The sequence below is a fragment of the Budorcas taxicolor genome, chromosome 19 (genome assembly GCF_023091745.1).
Source record: "Budorcas taxicolor isolate Tak-1 chromosome 19, Takin1.1, whole genome shotgun sequence".
Taxonomy (NCBI): domain Eukaryota; kingdom Metazoa; phylum Chordata; class Mammalia; order Artiodactyla; family Bovidae; genus Budorcas; species Budorcas taxicolor.
The window spans coordinates 55,204,584-55,222,894 of NC_068928.1; the positions used below are offsets into that span (position 1 = coordinate 55,204,584).

At 45.7% G+C, this 18,311-nt stretch overlaps 2 protein-coding genes across 2 annotated transcripts in view; one reads left to right on the forward strand and one right to left on the reverse strand.

Annotated features, from left to right (window-relative positions):
- UNK (unk zinc finger) overlaps positions 1-5,946 on the reverse strand; it is a 32,139-nt gene extending 26,193 nt beyond the window's left edge. Inside the window, exon 1 of the mRNA XM_052657607.1 lies at positions 5,825-5,946. Coding sequence (XP_052513567.1) covers positions 5,825-5,928 — 104 coding nt within the window. The 5' untranslated portion in view covers positions 5,929-5,946. The remainder of the gene's footprint in view (positions 1-5,824) is intronic.
- Positions 5,947-9,928: 3,982 nt separating this feature from the next.
- Positions 9,929-11,705, forward strand: LOC128065180 (histone H3.3A). Its single transcript, XM_052658318.1, has 4 exons — positions 9,929-10,042; positions 10,504-10,641; positions 10,757-10,910; positions 11,008-11,705. Exons 2-4 carry the CDS (start codon positions 10,514-10,516, stop codon positions 11,134-11,136), a joined length of 411 nt encoding a protein of 136 aa, XP_052514278.1. The 5' UTR covers positions 9,929-10,042; positions 10,504-10,513; the 3' UTR covers positions 11,137-11,705.
- Positions 11,706-18,311: the final 6,606 nt, after the last annotated feature.

Genomic DNA, 18,311 nt, shown 5'->3' on the forward strand with positions numbered 1-18,311 from the left:
GAGGGATTTTATAAAGAAATTAAAAGTTAATTGTGATTATTTGAACTAAAAATATTATAGCCACTGATATCATTTTAAATGCCTGAAACACATGGCCTGTCCTTACAGAAATGCCCATGTGATCATTAAAACAATTATCACAACACCTGTGAACACAATCAGTTCATTTTAGCAAAACAGCAACCTCTTCTTCCTCCCACCCACCCTACTAAATAAACACAATTCATTTTACGAAGCTATTGGGAAAAGTATGCTTGTTCTATATAATGGCTATCAATTCAAAGTAGACAATTTAAAGTACAACTACGAACAACTAGAATCCCAAACTTGCTGAGTATTCACTTCTTAAAAGAATCTCCATAGACTTACAACATGGGGGAATTCACCTAGAATGGACATATGGAGATGAAGCCATTGAGAAGGCTGGGAGAAGGGTGCCAAAGAGCTTTTTGAGAACTGTGGTCTCTCCCGTGCTGAATGATACTACCAAGCCCTGAAAGGCCATGTGTCTAAGGTTTCTTGAGTAGGAGGGACTCATACACTGATTTTAACAATCCTCCCCCCCTTTTTTTTTCCAAAAAAAACTGAGAAGTAACTTATACACCATAAAAAGTCACCATTTTAAAGTGTACATTTCAGTGGTTTTTAGAATAACCATCAACATGGTCTGATTCCAGAACACTCCCACCACCCCCCCAAATAAACCCTATACCTATGTTCATAAGCACTGACTTTACCCAAACTTACACCACAGATCTCTCTGTTGCCCATGCAGGTATTTAAGGTGGCTGGCTGGGGTAACTCTATAAAGAATCTATATGGTAAGAAAATAAGAAAACTACATTGTCCAGAAGGATATTGATCGCGAATTCTTGACATTTTTAGCAATCAGACTAACTGTAGTTTTCATATATTGACTAAGAATAACAAGAAACTTACATTCAACATCCATCTTCACATAACACATTAGTGTGCCCCAAAACTCATCCAAGATGTTAAAAGGGAAGACAATCTACTAGGATTAGCCATAACTGTCCACAGTTGTAATTGCAAAATACGGAAGATGCGTATGTGGGAAAACCTCCTTTAGTATCAAGCACAGCTGGATCAAAAACAAAATAAAACAAAATGAAAAACTTAATCATTAAGCAAATATCATCCCCATTTGGGAAAATAATCTCTAGACCAGTCCTCTAATTAAAGTAACGCAGCTTTAAATGCAACCTGACTTTTACCAGGCTTCTGACCTAGCATCTTTCCTAAGGAGAAAAACAACCTTTAGACAAAGGTCTGGTAGGAAAGCCTGCAGGTGAGTGGTACTCAGGCTGTTGCAGGATTCTCATTACCTAAGTGAGCTAATAGCTCCTAAGACACAGGAAGGAGACCTCACCTTCAGGCATCAATGTGTTGAAAGCGGGAGGAAGTAGGTCCACGAGGATGTCTTGCTTTGGGGCACTTATCTGGGGTGCTACTTCCAGAGAAGGAGCTCAAGATGGATTTCTCTAAGTTGCTCTCAGAGTTGTCCAGCTGCCCTCACCAATAAGCCACAGTCTTTGTAGGTTGAGAGAAACCACCAGTCAAAGCAGATGCATATGGATGGTGGGGAAGCCTTCTTTAGTATCTAACATAGTTGGATTAAAACAAAAAAACTTAACCATTAAGCAAACTTTCACTTTAATCATTAATTTAGATGATAGCAAATATCAACTAGATGCTAAATTAAAGGCTTACCCTAAGCATGGGCACTTAACACTTAATGGGGATTTTGTAGGCTTGCCTGAAGGCCACAGTGAGCTCTCAATTTTGTCCTGCAAGGAATTAGCTCTCCTTGATAAATGAGCAAACAAGATCCAGAGATGTTTATTGGTAATTTAACTCATTCCTGCTGAGGCTGCTAAGGAATGCCTCCAGTGACTTCCACTGTGCAACAAGTTGTGCTCTAGAGTAATGTATTTACAATGTTACTGCAATTTGCAATAATTACTTAAATACTGTTCATTGCCTGGATTTTCCAAAACACAGTCAGATGCAATCAAGCTAAGCTCATGAGATTTACATAATGCATACACTAACAGATTTCCCTCAAAATCATTTATCTATGGAAGTACTGCTACATTATTCTTGTTTAAAGATACCCAGGAAACAGTCCTCAATTAAAATGACAACTGGCTACATAAGGCTATAAAGCATTTATCTTCTATCTTCCTATAAGAGATCATCCAGTGGTCAGAAAGCTCCAAGAAATCTTTAATAAACTAGAATTTCACCTTCCTTTAATACAGAGCATTAAGAAGTCTGAGAATCAACTGCCAACTAAAAGAATCCAAAAATGATGTTTTTGAGGTTTATATCCGCTTATGGGATCAAAATAATGAGGTCAAAAATTGAATTTTTTTTTTGGCTAAGCTGCAGAATCTTAGTTCCCTGACCAGGGACTGAACCCAGGCCACAGCAGTGAATGCGCCAAGGTCTAACCATTGGATTACCAGGGAATTCCCAAAATCAGGGACTTGCCAAATCCCAAATGATAAATTTTTTTGTTGACCTTTCAACTATACTTCCCGGGTGGCTCAGACGGTAAAGCGTCTGTCTACAATGTGAGAGACCTGGGTTCGATCCCTGGGTTGGGAAGATTCCCTGGAGAAGGAAATGGCAACCCACTCCAGTACTCTTGCCTTGAAAATCCCATGGACGGAGGAGCTGGGTGCAGGCTACTATCCATGGGGCCGCAAAGAGTCGGGCAAGACTGAGCGACTTGACTTTCACTTTGACTTCAACTATACACTTTTAACAATATTAATTCTGTAGTAAAAAAGCCCAAAGTTAGCTAAATTTGTATTACTCCAAAATTTCCCATTCCTCAATCTCTTCTAAAATGTAAGATGGATTTGTTCTAAATAAAGCTGCATTTAGTCCCTGTCGAAAAAAGAAAAATTACCTAGCAAGAGGTCACGTGGTTCTCATATTGAAGAACTAATACAGGCACATTATCATTTTATTTAGAGCTAATCAGACACATGGAATTGTACTATACAGGAAATTCTGATATAACCACTTTCTAAAAGGGTCGAATTCCTTAGGCCTAGCACAAGCGCCCAATTTTCTGAAAGGATTACTTTTTGTTTCTCTTAAAGTAAGATTATTCAAGAGCTTAAAAAAACACCCAAAAAATAATTATCTTTCAAACTGTCATGATAATCCTCTTGGTTTAGAAGAAGGAGGGCTCAAACTCTAGGACTTTGGCTGTGGGATAAGAATAAAGGGCAAGAACCAAGCCAACAGGAAGGCAATTTTTACTTTTGATAGATTCAAAAGCATTTGCTAATACTGCCGTTATGATGTGTGTATTTTGTTGCTCAGTTGTGTTGGGCTCTTTGTGGCCCCATGGACTGTAGATCAGTGGCATTCAATTTTAATGCAAACCTCCTCTGAATTATTGCAAAATTACTGCTTGTCACATAATCTCAAATAACATCAGGTACAAAAGAAATACACGAAATTAGCGATTTATGTATAAGTAAGCTTTAAAAGGCAAAAAAAAAATTGACAGGTAAAAATACAAACATTAAAAAAGAAAGGCATCTGTATCTTTATTCCATGACGGGATAAGTGCAATCGATAAGGTCATCTTTAGATTGGAATAAATTCTAGAAATTCATGCTATGAAGGAGAATTAAAAAATTGGGGGGCAACTCAAAATTTTATAGCAAATACTGAAATCAAAATTGAAATGTTCTTGTCTTCTAACCCGCAAGGACAACAAATGGGTTCAGAGTCAACAAGTATACTGATGCGGCACTCAGCGTCTTTATGCTTCCTGCTCCTCAGACCCCATGACAAGGGAATGAAGCTTTCCAAATCATCCAGGTTTCTGAAGGCCCATAAATCTATCAAGAAAGAGTTCTATCTCTTTCTACCAACTGAATTCTACCTCTGATTTTTGGAGATAAAAACACACACACAGATACACATGTACAGATAACAGAAAATAGCGAGCTGTAACACCTCCAACCTTCAATCAGACCTGGGCTTTACATCTGCTACTGTCCATTTACTAAGCCACTTGAAGAGCCAAGACTGATTACTCTGTACTTATCCCACAAGAGGCGGAAAGGCAGATTTTAAACAAATCTCACTTTAACAATGAGCATCAGGGACTTTCCTGGTGGTCCAGCGGCTAAGACTCCATGCTCTCAATGCAGAGCGCCTGGGTTCCATCCCTGATTAGGGAACTAGGTCCCACATATCCCAACTAAGACCCAGCGCAGTCAACTAAATAATTTTTAAACAATTAGCATCAAGAAAATAGACTTATATTAACATTTACACAACTGTTGATTAGTTTCACCTCTCAATTTCAAAATGGTTAGAAAGCCTTTCTAACACAGATTCCATAGTATACTCAATGACAACATAGAAACACAAGTTACTGAAACCAAGATTCATATTACTCAAAATGTTATCCATATTTTACTGAAAAAACGTGATCTGAGCAACCAGAGATTATAAGTAAATTTCAATAGGATGAAGTTTGCAGATGTCCAAATCTAGACCATGCTGTTGGACCATACCCTTCATCTGATCACTCACTTCTCTAAGACCATCTCACCAAAATCAATGGCCGGATTGCAGAAAGAACTCCAGCAAGAAAGGATCAGCAAAGCAATCGCCACATTAGAAAAGTTATAGTTAACGTGAGTCAGACTGAAGTCAAGAAAAAGTTTCAAATGATTTCAACCAATAACAGAGACTCTTAAACCAACACACTTCTTAAAATCGATATTCCCTAATCTCAGAAGTTTCCCAATGGGTCTTACTTCCGTGACAAACAACAGCTCTTCCTGTCTTTTACGTATTTCTACTCCAACAAATGCTTCTTGCACTTGGTTCACCAGGCAGCGTTATCGTGTGCCCCTCAAGGGTTGTTCAACCCCCAGGTTCCAAATCTCTAGCAAGGCTGAGGTACACTTGGGGATCTTTCTAGGCTTGTACACGACTTGGGAGCCCAGGGGGGATGTCCGGTACTCAAAGAACATCAGGGAAATGGAAACCAACATTTCACTCGACAGGAGGACCTGCCTCCTTTTCTCACTTTCTCCCAAAGCATCTAGCTCTAGGTAGTTGCTTAGAAGTACCCTGAAGGGAAATAGAAGACAGGGACCTCCACTTAAGATACAAGCAGATTCTCAGGAAGAGGTTTTCCATCTCACTAGACTTGCAGAGTCGGCATTTGGGGCTCCCTCTGAGGCCACATTTGGGTTGGGCCTGAGGCCAACACTCGGACCCCATCACCCAGGCTGGGGCAACTGTTTCTAAGTGAATTCAATCAAGAGTGGCCTCCGTGGACAACATATGGGCCTTGCGGTCACAAAAGGCCTCTGGTTCCTAGTACGTGAGTCTCCTGACAGGACTTCACGCTAACTGTCCATTCATAAGCGGGTCTAAGGTTGGCCGCTTAGGAACTCATCCTTGTCGCGTCTTGGACTTCTTATCGCCCCCAAAGTGCCTGGGACTGTGGTTTTTACGGTCTGAGGAACAGTTAGGCCTCGAAAGACTCCAGCCTACAAGGTGTGCACTCCGCATCCCAAGCTCCCGCCTTCCCAACTCGGCGCCGGAGACCGGGTTTCCCGCCCCTCAGCCGGACCAAAGGTTGGTGGCAGTTGTAGGCAGTTGGGACCGGCCCCAGCAGGTTGGAACCGGTCTGGGCCGGGCCGGAGGAGGAAGGGGGGGAGGGAGAGGCCGCCTCGCGCTCTCCCTGCGCGCGTGACTCACGCTGGCCGCTGACGTCAGGCGTGCGCGCGCGGCGGGGGGGGGCTCTACGTACGTGTAGTGCTGCGGTTTCTCGGGCTGTGCCTGCAGCACCTGAGCGGTAGCGGCCGGGGGCGCCGAGGAAGCTGCGGAGCCGCCGGGCCCGGGGCCCTTCGACATGGTCCTGTCTTCCTGCCTCTTCGCCGCTCCCCTTTTATTATTCAGTCTGCGCGGTCCGCGCCGAGGCCCTAGTGCGGCTGCGCCGCGCCACGAGAACGTGAAGACCCCCCGCGCGGCAGCAAGGCTTGCTGGGAGTTGTGGTCCCAGGTTCGGCTGGAATTTTACCGCCGGCAGAGGGTTGCTGCCGAAGGAACGGACCACAATACCCAGAGAGCCTTGCGGGTGGTGTCCCGGATGCTGAGAGCCCGCGACGGTTTGTGGGGCTTGCAGTCCAGTTGCGTTACTTCTTAACTGCGTTTCCAGGTTCGTAGGGGAGTCTTTGCCTGCAATTGGAGCCCTTGGGGTCGAAAAGGCCCAGAGTTAGGGAGGGCCTAACGACTGCTGTGAAACCGTTCCAAGTGTAATTTCACTCTCAACAGGATAATGATTACCTCGCCTCCGTACTTAATCCCAACTTGGGTTCGGTTCTGATGCGGGTCCCTAGCAGTGGGCCTTTGAGCTGCAGGCACCTGAAGTCCGCCAACATCCTCATTCCTGCGGCGGGACCAAGCGTGAAGGAAAGTCGGCCTGCTGGACGTCAGCTTGAGAAAGCTTTGCCAACGAAGAGCAATACAACACAATACTCTGTTCCCGCGCCTTTGCCGAGGCGCTCCATAAACCTTTACCAGCCCTGAAACCTGGAACTCCACACGACTTGAGTCCCCCAACTCGACACCTGGCCCTACCAACGTGTTTCCAGTATATTAAGGGCCAAGAACGAATTTAATCTCCATCTAGCATAGTCTCAGGTACACTGGCAAGTTGCAGGAGTGTCGAAAAGCATCAGAGGATGGGCCTGGGTTTGAGTAGAGAGTACGATTTATAACCCACTCCACTTTCGTGCTCTGGCCTTCAGCCTTTCTGCTGGGGAAAATGTCTCCTCCCCTCTTCCCGCCAGTTGGGCGAAGTTCTTCACAGATATTTTAACACTTTGTTAACAAAGTTAACATTTAACTTTGTTTTCCATGTTGAATCTATTCAAAACCCTGTTGTACAGGCTAATTACATTTTATTAGATAGCGTTAAATAATGATAATCTCATTAAAGAAACATTCGATTAACCTTACGGGTGAAGCACTGTGGGCTGAATGGAAATTTTTCATGTTTAAGATTGATACATATCTATATTATGTTGTTCCGAGTAACTTCATATCAGAAGCCAAACCTAAGTTGAGAAACTGGTATTTCTTAAACAAACCAAATCAATTGTTTAAGCACTAGGGGTGTTTGAAGATGAAAAATTCCGACAGGACAAAAAAGTTGTGTAAATTATGGTGTACTGCTTTAATCCTATTGTTAAATCCAAGTAATCAATTTATAGGTTATCCTCCAAAATACCCAAATGTGATTTGATTGAAGAAATACAGTTCAGCGTGCTATATTTTAAATGAGCGTATACTATGAGCTTCAGAATAAGTGTGTACTAGTAGAATTGAGAGATGATATCACCCAAACTGCTTAATTTAGAGAAGAGGAAACCGAAACTCAGAGAGGTTAAGAAACTTGTGCAAAGTTACTCAGCAAGTACGTGACAGAACAGGAATTAGGACAGTAACCTACACGCTGCCTCATATTCTGCATCGTTTTGATTGTATTAGCATCTTTGGTTGTTCCCTATTTTTGTGTTGTTTTTCCTCCTTTGCATTCACTTAAGGTTAGGAAAAAGGAAAACCTAGCGGTAAGACTACCAAGTAAGAGGGACAGATTCTTTCCACTAATCATTCTTAAATGGATGCATGTAAATCCATACCTAGTTTCAGGTCAGTTCAGTTGCTCAGTTTATCTCTGGAGGCAGAGATGGGCGAGGGTGTGGGGTGGGGATGGATCACTACTGTATTCGGTAGAAAGCATGAGACAGGGTTCTGGAATGCCTAGAAAAGCCTTGGAACACAAAAGTGGGTGTTAATTTAGGATCCTTTTCCTTCTCTAGGCCATCTGAGCAGTCAAAAAAAGATGGCAGGGTATTTTTCTGGTTAAATTCAAGGACACTTGACAGTCTTTTACCTGAGGTATAATCAGTGCCCTGTTTTTCAGCTTTACACAATTTCTGAGAACAGGCCAAGAACCTTCATCTTGGTTTCTCTTCTCAGCCTGGCATGAAATAATGTTTCCTCTACCCTAAACTTTGAGCAGAGGAAAGAAACTAAAGTTGACTGAATTATGATATAAAAGTTTATAGATATATGATAATCAAATACATATTGTGCGTTATGATTGAGGGGGCCGAAATGACAAATTTGGAACTAGAGGTTGGGCCAAAGGTGTTTTTGCCATAGCTGCTTTAAATCAAACTGTTCATTTTTTCCCCTCTCACTTTTGATGATGAGAGGGGTAACTTTTGACATCAGATGTAAATTTTTGAGGTATTTATATTTATGTAGTATAATTCTCTGTTGAATCTGTATGTACCTGATTTTTCTGCTTTTTTTTAATAATTTAAAATATTTGGTGAATCCAGGGTAAAAACTGTGGAGTAGAATGCCCAAGGCTTTGTTTCAATTTTCTGAACTTTGTTTGGCTGGTCTTACCTTAAGCCTGCTTTGATATTTTATATAACTGAATCATCTGAAGAACTAAGTATTAAAATCCACTCAAGACATGTAGACAAAGGTAGGGATTACCATTATTTTTTTACATTTGAATAGGAAATTTATTATTTTCATTTTCCAAGTGTTTTCTTTTTCTATCAGGGAGGAAAAAAAAAATCTTAAGGACAGTTGTCACTTGCTGCCAAATTGAGGGTAGTCTTTCTCTGGTGGTTTAGTCTCTTAAGTTGCCTCTGACTCTTGTAACCCTATGGACTGTAGCCTGCCAGGCTTCTCTGTCCATGGGATTCTCCAGGCAAGAATACTGGAGTGGGTTGCCATTTCCTTCTCCAGGGATTACCATTTTTATGTTTCTTCAGAAGTAATATATTCCAGGATAGACCGTTAAATACAAGGGACCATATTTAATTTAGTTGTCTTTTGTTCTTGCCTGGAGAATCCCAGGGACAGGTGGGCTGCCATCTACGGGGTTGCACAGAGTCAGACACGACTGAAGTGACTTAGCAGCAGCAGTCTTTTGTTTATATTTTAGGGACTTGCAAATACTGGTTTAGAATTGACTATTCCCATTCTGGCTGTAGTGATTTTGTTCAGTTGAATTACAGAATTTAAAAAAATATGTCGCCTAGTAAGTTACTCCTTAACTGTAAGCATATTGAAATCAGTGTTTTGTGGTGGTCTAAGGACATAAAAAACAGTCCTTATAAATAAAATAATTTATTGACATTTGTTTCTTTGTTTTTTATTTATTTGTTATTTACCTCTCCCCACCCCACCAAACAAAAGAACTGTATTTTGGTTAAAATGTATATGCCTCATAGATAAAATAATTGATAACATGATTTACTGAATTCTAATTTTCATTTACACTACTACCTATCAAAATGTTCATGAAAAGTAAGCAATCACAGGGAATGCATTTTATTTTACATTGGAAAATATTTACAAAATTTTCATGAAAATACCGTCTCCTTCATGGTATTAGCTTGATGCAAATAACGTTAGGCCCCTTGCCCTCCCGTCTGTCCAGATTAAGGACCAGTCCTGATAAGGACCAGTGCAATTCATTTGCATTGACTTTCTATTGTAGAGCTTTGGAACCAAGGGAAGGATCCAAACATAGCTCCATTTTATCCAATCAGAAGAGCGGCTTGGTGCTAAACTCTGATTCGTCCATTCTTCTTTGCATTCATCCAATCGTTAGGCCACTTTAACAGCCAATCAGTGGTCTAGATGTCCGCCAATCAGGGAACGGGGCCGAAGCACGGCCTTTGTGTCGGGGGATGTCAGCGCGTCGGCGAAAGCGTCAGCCAATAGAAAAAGTCATTGGTGTATGCAAATTAGGGTCCTATGACGCAGAGACGCAGCGTGAAGCGTGGGTATAAAAACCGAGGCATAGGGGGGCTTAGCGCGCAGAGCGGTTTGGTCGTTCGTTGGAGAGAGTTCGTCCAGTGTTTCAGCTACTGCGGCTCTTTGGGCAGCAGCGGCGGCGCGGTGGTCGGAGAAGCGGCCTAAAACTTCGGCATTAAGTAAGTGTTCATGCGTTTTATCTGTGACTTCAGGCTTGGCCAGCCGTTGATATCGCGGGTCGAGGCCGTTGAGAGCCAAGTGCCGACTGGTGCGGGCTACTCTGGCTGTTGGCGCCGGCTGTGGGGGCGGGTAGTTTTCCCTTGGGGTTTCGTTCCGGAACCGCGTCTCCGCCTTTTTTCCCGCTGGTGATTCAGAGGTCCCGACGCTGGGTTCCGGGCAGCCGGGCCTCCGCCCGTCGAGGAGGGGAAGTGACTCCTCCCCGCGCCCCCCCCCCCCCAGGAGGCTGCTGCTACTCGCAGCCTGAGTCATTAGGGGAGGGGGAGGAGGCGGCGGCCCTCGGCCATCTGCCGTCCGCCTTGGGGCGCGAGGAGGCGGGAGGGCTGGGGCGCCGAGTGTCCGGGGCGCCGCACCCCGAGAGGCGAGCGTGCCTCGGCCCCGGAGTCACGGGTGTCTTCTACAGGTAAAAGAAAATGGCCCGAACCAAGCAGACTGCTCGTAAGTCAACGGGTGGGAAAGCGCCCCGCAAGCAGCTGGCCACCAAAGCGGCCAGGAAAAGCGCCCCCTCTACCGGCGGGGTGAAAAAACCTCATCGCTACAGGTAGGCAGCGCTACAGGGAGACGATGACTCGGCGGCGCTGCGGGCGAGATGCTTCCCGCGGCTCGCCGGCCGCTTTCGTAACCGGTGTCCCTTTGCGCTCTCCTGCTTGCTCCAGGCCCGGGACTGTTGCGCTTCGAGAAATCCGTCGTTACCAGAAATCCACCGAGCTTCTGATCCGGAAACTGCCTTTCCAGAGGTTGGTGAGGGAGATCGCCCAGGATTTCAAGACCGACTTGAGGTTCCAGAGTGCCGCCATCGGCGCGCTGCAGGTGAGCTGGCGGGGGCTGTGTGCGGCCGGGCGGAGGGGAGGGCTGGTGCGCGGCCCCCTCGGAGAGAGTCTAATAGTGTGGCTCTTGTCCTCCACAGGAGGCTAGCGAAGCGTACCTGGTGGGTTTGTTTGAAGATACTAATCTGTGTGCCATCCACGCTAAGAGAGTCACCATCATGCCCAAAGACATCCAGTTGGCTCGCCGGATACGGGGAGAGAGAGCTTAAGTGAAGGCAGTTTTTATGGTGTTTTGTAGTAAATTCTGTAAAATACTTCGGTTTAATTTGTGACTTTTTTTGTAAGAAATTGTTTATAATATGTTGCATTTGTACTTAAGTCATTCCATCTTTCACTCAGGATGACTGCGAAAAGTGACTGTTCACAGACCTCAGTGATGTGAGCACTGTTGCTCAGGAGTGACAAGTTGCTAATATGCAGAAGGGATGGGTGATATTTCTTGCTTCTCATGATGCATGTTTCTGTATGTTAATGACTTGTTGGGTAGCTATTAAGGTACTAGAATTGATAAATGTGTACAGGGTCCTTTTGCAATAAAACTGGTTATGACTTGATCCAAGTGTTTAACAATTGGGGCTGTTAAGTCTAACCATACATCACTGTGATAGAATGTGGGCTTTTTCAAGGGTGAAGATACAAGTCTTAACCACAGTGTAACTTACAGTTTCCTTAAAAAAAAAAAGTAAACCTGGCAGCTATAGAATACACTATGTGCATTTATAATAGCTATTTTATATATTGTAGTGTCAACATTTTTAAATTAAATGTTTTACATTGACATGTGGTGGGGAGTGTTGTCTTTAAGGTGTGTAATTTAGAGTTCGATTGGTTTTCTCCTGAGTAGACTGCACTTGTTTACGTAGTAAAATGCTTTTCGCGTTATACCTTGCATAAGTCCTCATTCTACCACATGTTAAACTAACCTTCTAGCTGATAATGCAAACACTAACGGGGAGGGGGATTTATTTATAAGGGCTCTAGACTATAATACAAGTTACTCACACCAGCATCATCTGTTACTAATATAGTAGTTAGTGCAGCTTTTCTTTGTGTTGTGATTGGTCTCATAACTAGGTTGAACTTTTCTCTACCAAGGAGGAACAATACCGAACTTTTTTTCCTTGTGGGGTTTGTATTATAATAACTGTTAGGGTAAACTTGCTGTTGGGGAGGGACATAGCTTCAGCTTACTGAACCTCTGCCAGTTAAAATGGTGTTCATGTGGCATAGGTTCTGGGAAAATCACTTCATAGAGATGGCTTTCCAAGTGGTTTTAAAATTTATCCTTCTATTGAAGTTTTTAGGTCAATTATGTATGTTGGCTAAATTTACAAATAAACTTGTTTATTCAACTAAGTGTCAAAAACCTAAATTGAGTACAAAGCTTTTAAGTTTAGCTGATTTCAAGTTTTACTTGATAGACAAAAGCAGTATTTACAAGAATAATTCTACAAAGCATGTAAACAGTCCTCTAGAAGCTTTTTAAAAATGCTATGACAACATTCTTGCAGTGTGGGCCTATGACTAAAAGGCGGCTTCCCTGCCTCCCCGTATCTGGCGAGGAAAGGAAATTTAATTCTAGAACTCAAATTTGGGGTTTGTTCCTGAACCTATTTGTGAAGAACGTTTATAGATTTTTTTTTATTTTTTAATTGAAGGATAAGTGCTTTACAGGATTTTGTTTTCTAACATCAATATGAATCAGCCATAGCTGTAGGTGTATATATGTCCCCTCCCAGTATAGACTTTTTTATACAGCGAGTTACAAGTGCCCACAGGTGTAGAACTCGGTTTAGGTCTAAGCTGCCTTTTCAGTGTGAAACTAGTGTTCCTAACCAGTGATGGCCACCAGTGAAGTGTTAATATGGACACAAGAACCACGGGAGTCAGGCAGACGCATTCTGTATAATTTGAAGTCAGTGGCTATAGAAAGATACTTATACTCTGGTACAGTTCAGTGGGATTTAAATTTGGACTAGTTTCAGAAATTAAGGGTTAAGAGGTTCCCTTGGAAAGCAGGGAGTTAGATTAGGATTGAGAATTTGATAGTTTTTGTGAGGTGCCAAAAGCGGAATCTGATAGGGTATAAACGTTTCCTAGAAGGTCCGTCATAACCAGTTCTGACAGTTGATTCATTGTGTTCCTGAAGAATGTAGAAATCCTAGCCAGTGGAATGTGTGGTGGTGGGAACGCTGTCCAGTGGTGGTGAGGCTCGTTGAGAACCACTCAAGTGGTGGATGCTTTTGCCCTTGCCTGAAGTGTGCATCCTGAGGTTGAATTTTATTGGGCAGCTTGGAATCTGCTGCTTAAATAGTAGAGCTTGCGCTTCCAGAGTTTATTTTTAACCCAGAAGGCAAAAGTACTTTCTGGTTTTGGGAAACTTCCCATATGTTTTATCCCTGGGTTTAGGTAGTGCGAAAAAAGCAAACAAAAATAAAAGTTTTTGAAGTTCAGACTTAGCTTTATGGTCTTCATTTGGATGGTATATGTTTTCACAGAGTTTTTCTCTGGGAAATGTTCAGAAAGCTTTACCTTCAGCTCTCCCCAATAGTGGTCTGGGGCTCCCCTGTCTGGCCCCTTGTAAGCACTGCTTCTTGCCTGGTGTCAAGTGTTGATGCTGGGACCTGTGCTTCAGTTGGAGAGCTGGCCCCTTCTGGCTCACCTTCAAGTAGGGCAGCGGAGAGTAGAGACGGCCCTGTCAGCTGAGCTGTCTTTGGATTAGCAGGAAACTGGGCTTGCCCTGAAGTTTGTGCAGGCAAAGGCCAGCCTGTACACGGGAACGGGAACAGCAGCAGGTCAGCAATCTGCCTCAGGCTTACGGCCAACCTACCCTTCCATGGAGAAGGGTGAGTTTTCTGCACACCACCTGTGGCTGTTGTGTCACTGTGGATGGTGTGGCCCTCAAGGCACAAGAGCCTTGAGCATCTTTCCTGGGCACACAATCCTCACCCTTCCTTCCCCTCACTCCTCCTTCCCCATCCCTTGACTTAAGTCACCTCATGGCAATTACAGGAGTTCCCAGTGGTGCCAGTGGTGAATTTTGCCTGCCAGTGCAGGAGTGGGTTACATCCCTGGATCAGGACGATCCCCTGGAGAAGAAAATGGCTGCCCACACCAGTCAGTATTCTTGCCTGGAGAATTCCATGAACAAAGGAGCTTGACAGGCTACAGTCCATGGGGTTGCAAAGAGTTGGCCACTGAGCACAGATAGCATCATGGTAGTCACAGCCCGTTTCCTTCAGCCCCACCCCAGGCCCTGATAGAAGAACACAGCTGAGCGTAGTGCTCTTTGTGCTCCCTGGCCTCTTCCCTCACCCTGTTGGTGGTCCTGCCTGTCTCACCATTCCTCGGGGATGTCACTGGTCCAGACCATCCCATTCAGCTGGGCCTGGCTTCTGGCCAGCAACTCCCACAAACAATCTGCCTTCCTCAGGGCGAGGCTGGAGAAAGAACAGACCCTAGCCCGGGTTGCTGACCCAAATCTTAAAGCACTCCCTGAGGGCATGTCCTTGGGCCAGGCGGCCAGCCTTTGGACTCCCTTTTGTCCACAGGTCTAGGGACTGAGCTAGGCTGTGGGCCAAGGTGGGTGGGGGCAGCTGAAACAGCTTCAAGCTTATGCACAGAAGCTGTGCTGTAAGGAGGGGCCAGAGGCTGTTGTCTTCCCTCCTGGGGTCGGGGGAGCGGTGCTCCCCCTGCTCTCCCTGTGGTCTGGCTGACTGCCCAGCTGTCCCTGGCAGTGAGGGGTCCCACTTTGACAACCACTGTTCAAGCAGAGTCATGGGACTTCATGTGAGGTGTCCCCAGCCTGTCCTGGTGTCCCCACCTGGGCACTATGTGCAGTGTCCAGCAAGGGTGAGAACCTTCGTGCATGCCCAGGAGCAGCACGTCTCAGCTTCTGCCCTGAGAGAGGACCCTCCACCCCCATCCCACCTACCCCAATGCCCTTCCTGTGGGAGAAGCGAAAAGGTTGTGCAGTCACCTCTGCTATCAGCAAGATGGAGTGGAGGGGTCGCTTTAGTGAGGCTGTGACTCCTGGAGGAGCTGTAAGGCCACAAGGGATGTGCAGAGGAGCGAGGTCGGGCAGCCAGGGTCTGGGGTCTTTTCTCCAACAGCTGCCAGCCCCTGTTTAGGAAGTTGCAGTTCTGGGACCATACACAGTGGAAGGGAGAGTGGGCTGAAAGGGAGGAGGCCGTCTCCCAGCCGCCAGTGCCAGTGATAAGAGAGGCTGCTGGGCTGCAAGCTTGGGGCTGGCAGCCTTTGCTGAGAGGTGTGGGAGGGACTGCACACATCCCCAGGGAGGTGGTGCCCAGGCTCTGTTAACCTCTACTCCCTGCTGCTGCTGCTGCTGAATCGCTTCAGTCGTGTCCGACTCTGTGCGACCCCATAGACGGCAGCCCACCAGGCTCCCCCCGTCCCTGGGATTCTCCAGGCAAAAACGCTGGAGTAGGTTGCCATTTCCTTCTCCAACCTCTACTCCCTACTCCCTCTCTTTTGGACACACTGGCCCCCAGGACCATTCCCATAAGCTCTTCCCTGCCTTAAGCACTGAGCCGAGAGCACCAGGAGAGGGGACAGGATAGGGTTGGGTCCAAGGCCCAGTCTTCATGCAACCTGAGAGTCCGGCTGAACCCGGGGGCCTCTCCCCATTCAGTGCCCTATCTACGGCCAGTCTCAGTTCTGCCCACCCACAGCGGCCTGGGGGACTGGGCCCGCCGCAGTGCCTGGGGCGAGGTACAGGGAGGGTCAGCTGCGGCTGTGTCATTCCCTGCCTGGCCATCAGCAGGGTAATCACCAGCTTAGAGGGCAGGAACTTCAGGGACACAGTGGGGTTCACCAAATAAAGGTGGGGCCTGCAACTGGCCCCCGCTTAGCAGGGGCACCTGGGGCCAGGGATGGACAAGAAGCTCCTGGCGCTCCAGAGGCAGGGCCTCTGGAGTCATGCCTGGCACACAGCAGAGACTCCAGGCGTGTTTGCTGGCCAACCCAATGGCCCTGGCAGCCCCACAGCACAGCTGGTTGGATCTGCTCCCGGCCCAGGTGGCAAAGAATCAGTCAGGTTCCCAAGAGCTCTGCCTACTGGTCGACTTCCAAATTGGGACTGGGGGCTCCAGAGGTCCAGGAGAGCTGCTACCCTTCCTGTTCCTTACCGAGAGGCTGAGTTTGGGATCTTCAGTAAGCGGACGTCACAGCAGGTCAGAGTGCTCCTGGGGACAGGGTGGTTGCCGAGAGAACAATCTCAGGGTCAGACAGACCCAGGTTCAAGGCCCAGCTGTCCCACTGGATGAGTTCCTTAATCCATTTGGGATTCTTTCCCTCATCTGTAAAATGGAGATAAAACGAGTGCCTACCTCGTAGGCTTGTAAGGATTTAATAAAACAATCTGTGCAAAGTCTGGTGCCTTTTAAAAGATTTGACAAAAGTCTGGAGCACTGACCATTCAGAACAGGCACTGAACAACCAGTGCTGCCCTATAGACTGCATCACAGTCCTGACCCCAGGGCCCACCACAAACTCGGTATCAGTATTATCAATACTATAGAAATTGTCATCATTAATGAAACAGAAGGGCAAAGGGGACCCAAATCAACAACAAAAAAGCCTCCCAGAATCGCCCAGATGGCCTCTTAGCCATCTGCTGAGAGCAAGGATTTTCAGAGACTGTCTTGGGAGATGTGGACCCAAGCCCCACGAGGAAACCAGTCTTGGGACTTCCCGGGGGTCCAGTGGCTAAGACCCTGCACTCCCAATGCAGGGGGCCCGGGTTCGATCCTTATTTAGGAAGCTAGATCCCACATGCCACAACTAAAGTTAACCAGTGTTGCCTGTAATTGCAACGGAGATGCCAGAGCTGCATGGAGCACACAGACATTCACTGCATGAAGAAAGACCAGGCCTAGCAGAGAGGCCCCAAGGACTAAGAACTGAACACATGGACAAGCAGAGGACAGACTTTGGGTGGCAGTGTCCCCTTTAAGGTGCCCCCCCCCCCCCCCCGTCTTGTGACATTTGGCCAGGAAATGGGAGGGAGGGTCAAAGGTCAGAGACAGACTTCCTTCTGAACGAATTTTATGTAACATGCTAGACAGCATTCAAACACAGATAGTAAACAGTTCTTGTAGATGAAATCAGTATTTCCAGAGTCCAAGAGAACTTGCCCTTGGGTCAAATTAAGGTTTTCCAGGAACAACTGAAACTATACAAAAGATGAAGATAGGTGAAAAGGACATCTTTTCAATCAAAACAATGGAAAAAAACGAAAAGGGTGTGAGCTGCTTAGTGGTCAGAATTCCTCCTCTCTCTTAGCTCTTTCCTCCTGTGTCGGGACCTTTATCTCAGTGAGGGAGGAGGGCCAGATTGAGACTATCCCCTATCAGACAGTGAGAGCCAGAGGCTTTTATCTGGCCCATTGCTTGCAGGAGAGTCCAACAATGTATTAATGGATGACTGATAATAATAGCAAATATTTATTCTGTGCTTACCAAGTGTCAGAGGCTGGGCTGGGCACTCTGTGAAGCTGATCTCATTCACTTCCTACTGAAACAGTCTGTCAGGAAGGAAATACCAGCCCCAGGAGAAACTGAGGCTCAGAGAGGGTAAGTCATCTGACTGAGATATCACAATAGTAAGGGCAGAGATTTGGGCTCAGAGTGGTTGGCCATCAGAGCTGAGGTGGGTAAATGATTCAAAGAGCAACGGATCCTTGCTCCTACAAGGGGTCTTTGCTCCCTACAAGGATGCATCTTCCTTGTAGGGAGGCCTGGTTTGAGTTTACTTCCATTTCAAGCAGCCCCCAAGAACCACTCATTGTTTATCTTGTTTTGTTTTACCTATGCCAAAAAATGCCTGTGCTTTACTGTCAGTGAGTGAGCGGAAGTCGCTCAGTCGTGTCGGATTCTTCGTGACTTCATGGACTATAGCCTGCCAGGCTGCTCTGTCCTGGGATTCTCCAGGCAAGGATACTGGAGTGGGTAGCCTATCCCTCCTCCAGGGGATCTTCTCAACCCAGGGATCGAACCCAGGTCTCCTGCACTACAAGCGGATTCTTTTACCATCTGAGCCACCAGGGAAGCTGAGGAGTGCTCAAAAGGAGCAGACCATTAGATGAAATTTGGAATTGCTTTTATTCCTCATTTTTTAAAAAAACAATTTTATTAAGATACAATGCATAAAGACTTCCCTGGTTGTCCAGCTGCTAAGATTCCAAGCTCCTAATGCACAGGGCTCAGGTTCGATTCCTGTTCAGGGAATTAGATCCCCATGCTGCAACGAAGATTAAAGGTCCTACGTGTCGCAACTAAGACCCAGAATAGCCAAATAAATTTTTTAAAAAATACAATGCACATACCATACAATTTACCCATTTAAGGCAGTTTTAGTATATTCA

Coding starts and splice junctions, on each gene's coding strand:
- LOC128065180 (XM_052658318.1), top strand. CDS start 10,514: ATGGCCCGAACCAAGCAGACTGCTCGTAAGTCAACGGGTGGGAAAGCG. Junction 10,642..10,756: donor AAAAAACCTCATCGCTACAG/GTAGGCAGCGCT, acceptor TGCTTGCTCCAG/GCCCGGGACTGTTGCGCTTC. Junction 10,911..11,007: donor CCGCCATCGGCGCGCTGCAG/GTGAGCTGGCGG, acceptor TGTCCTCCACAG/GAGGCTAGCGAAGCGTACCT.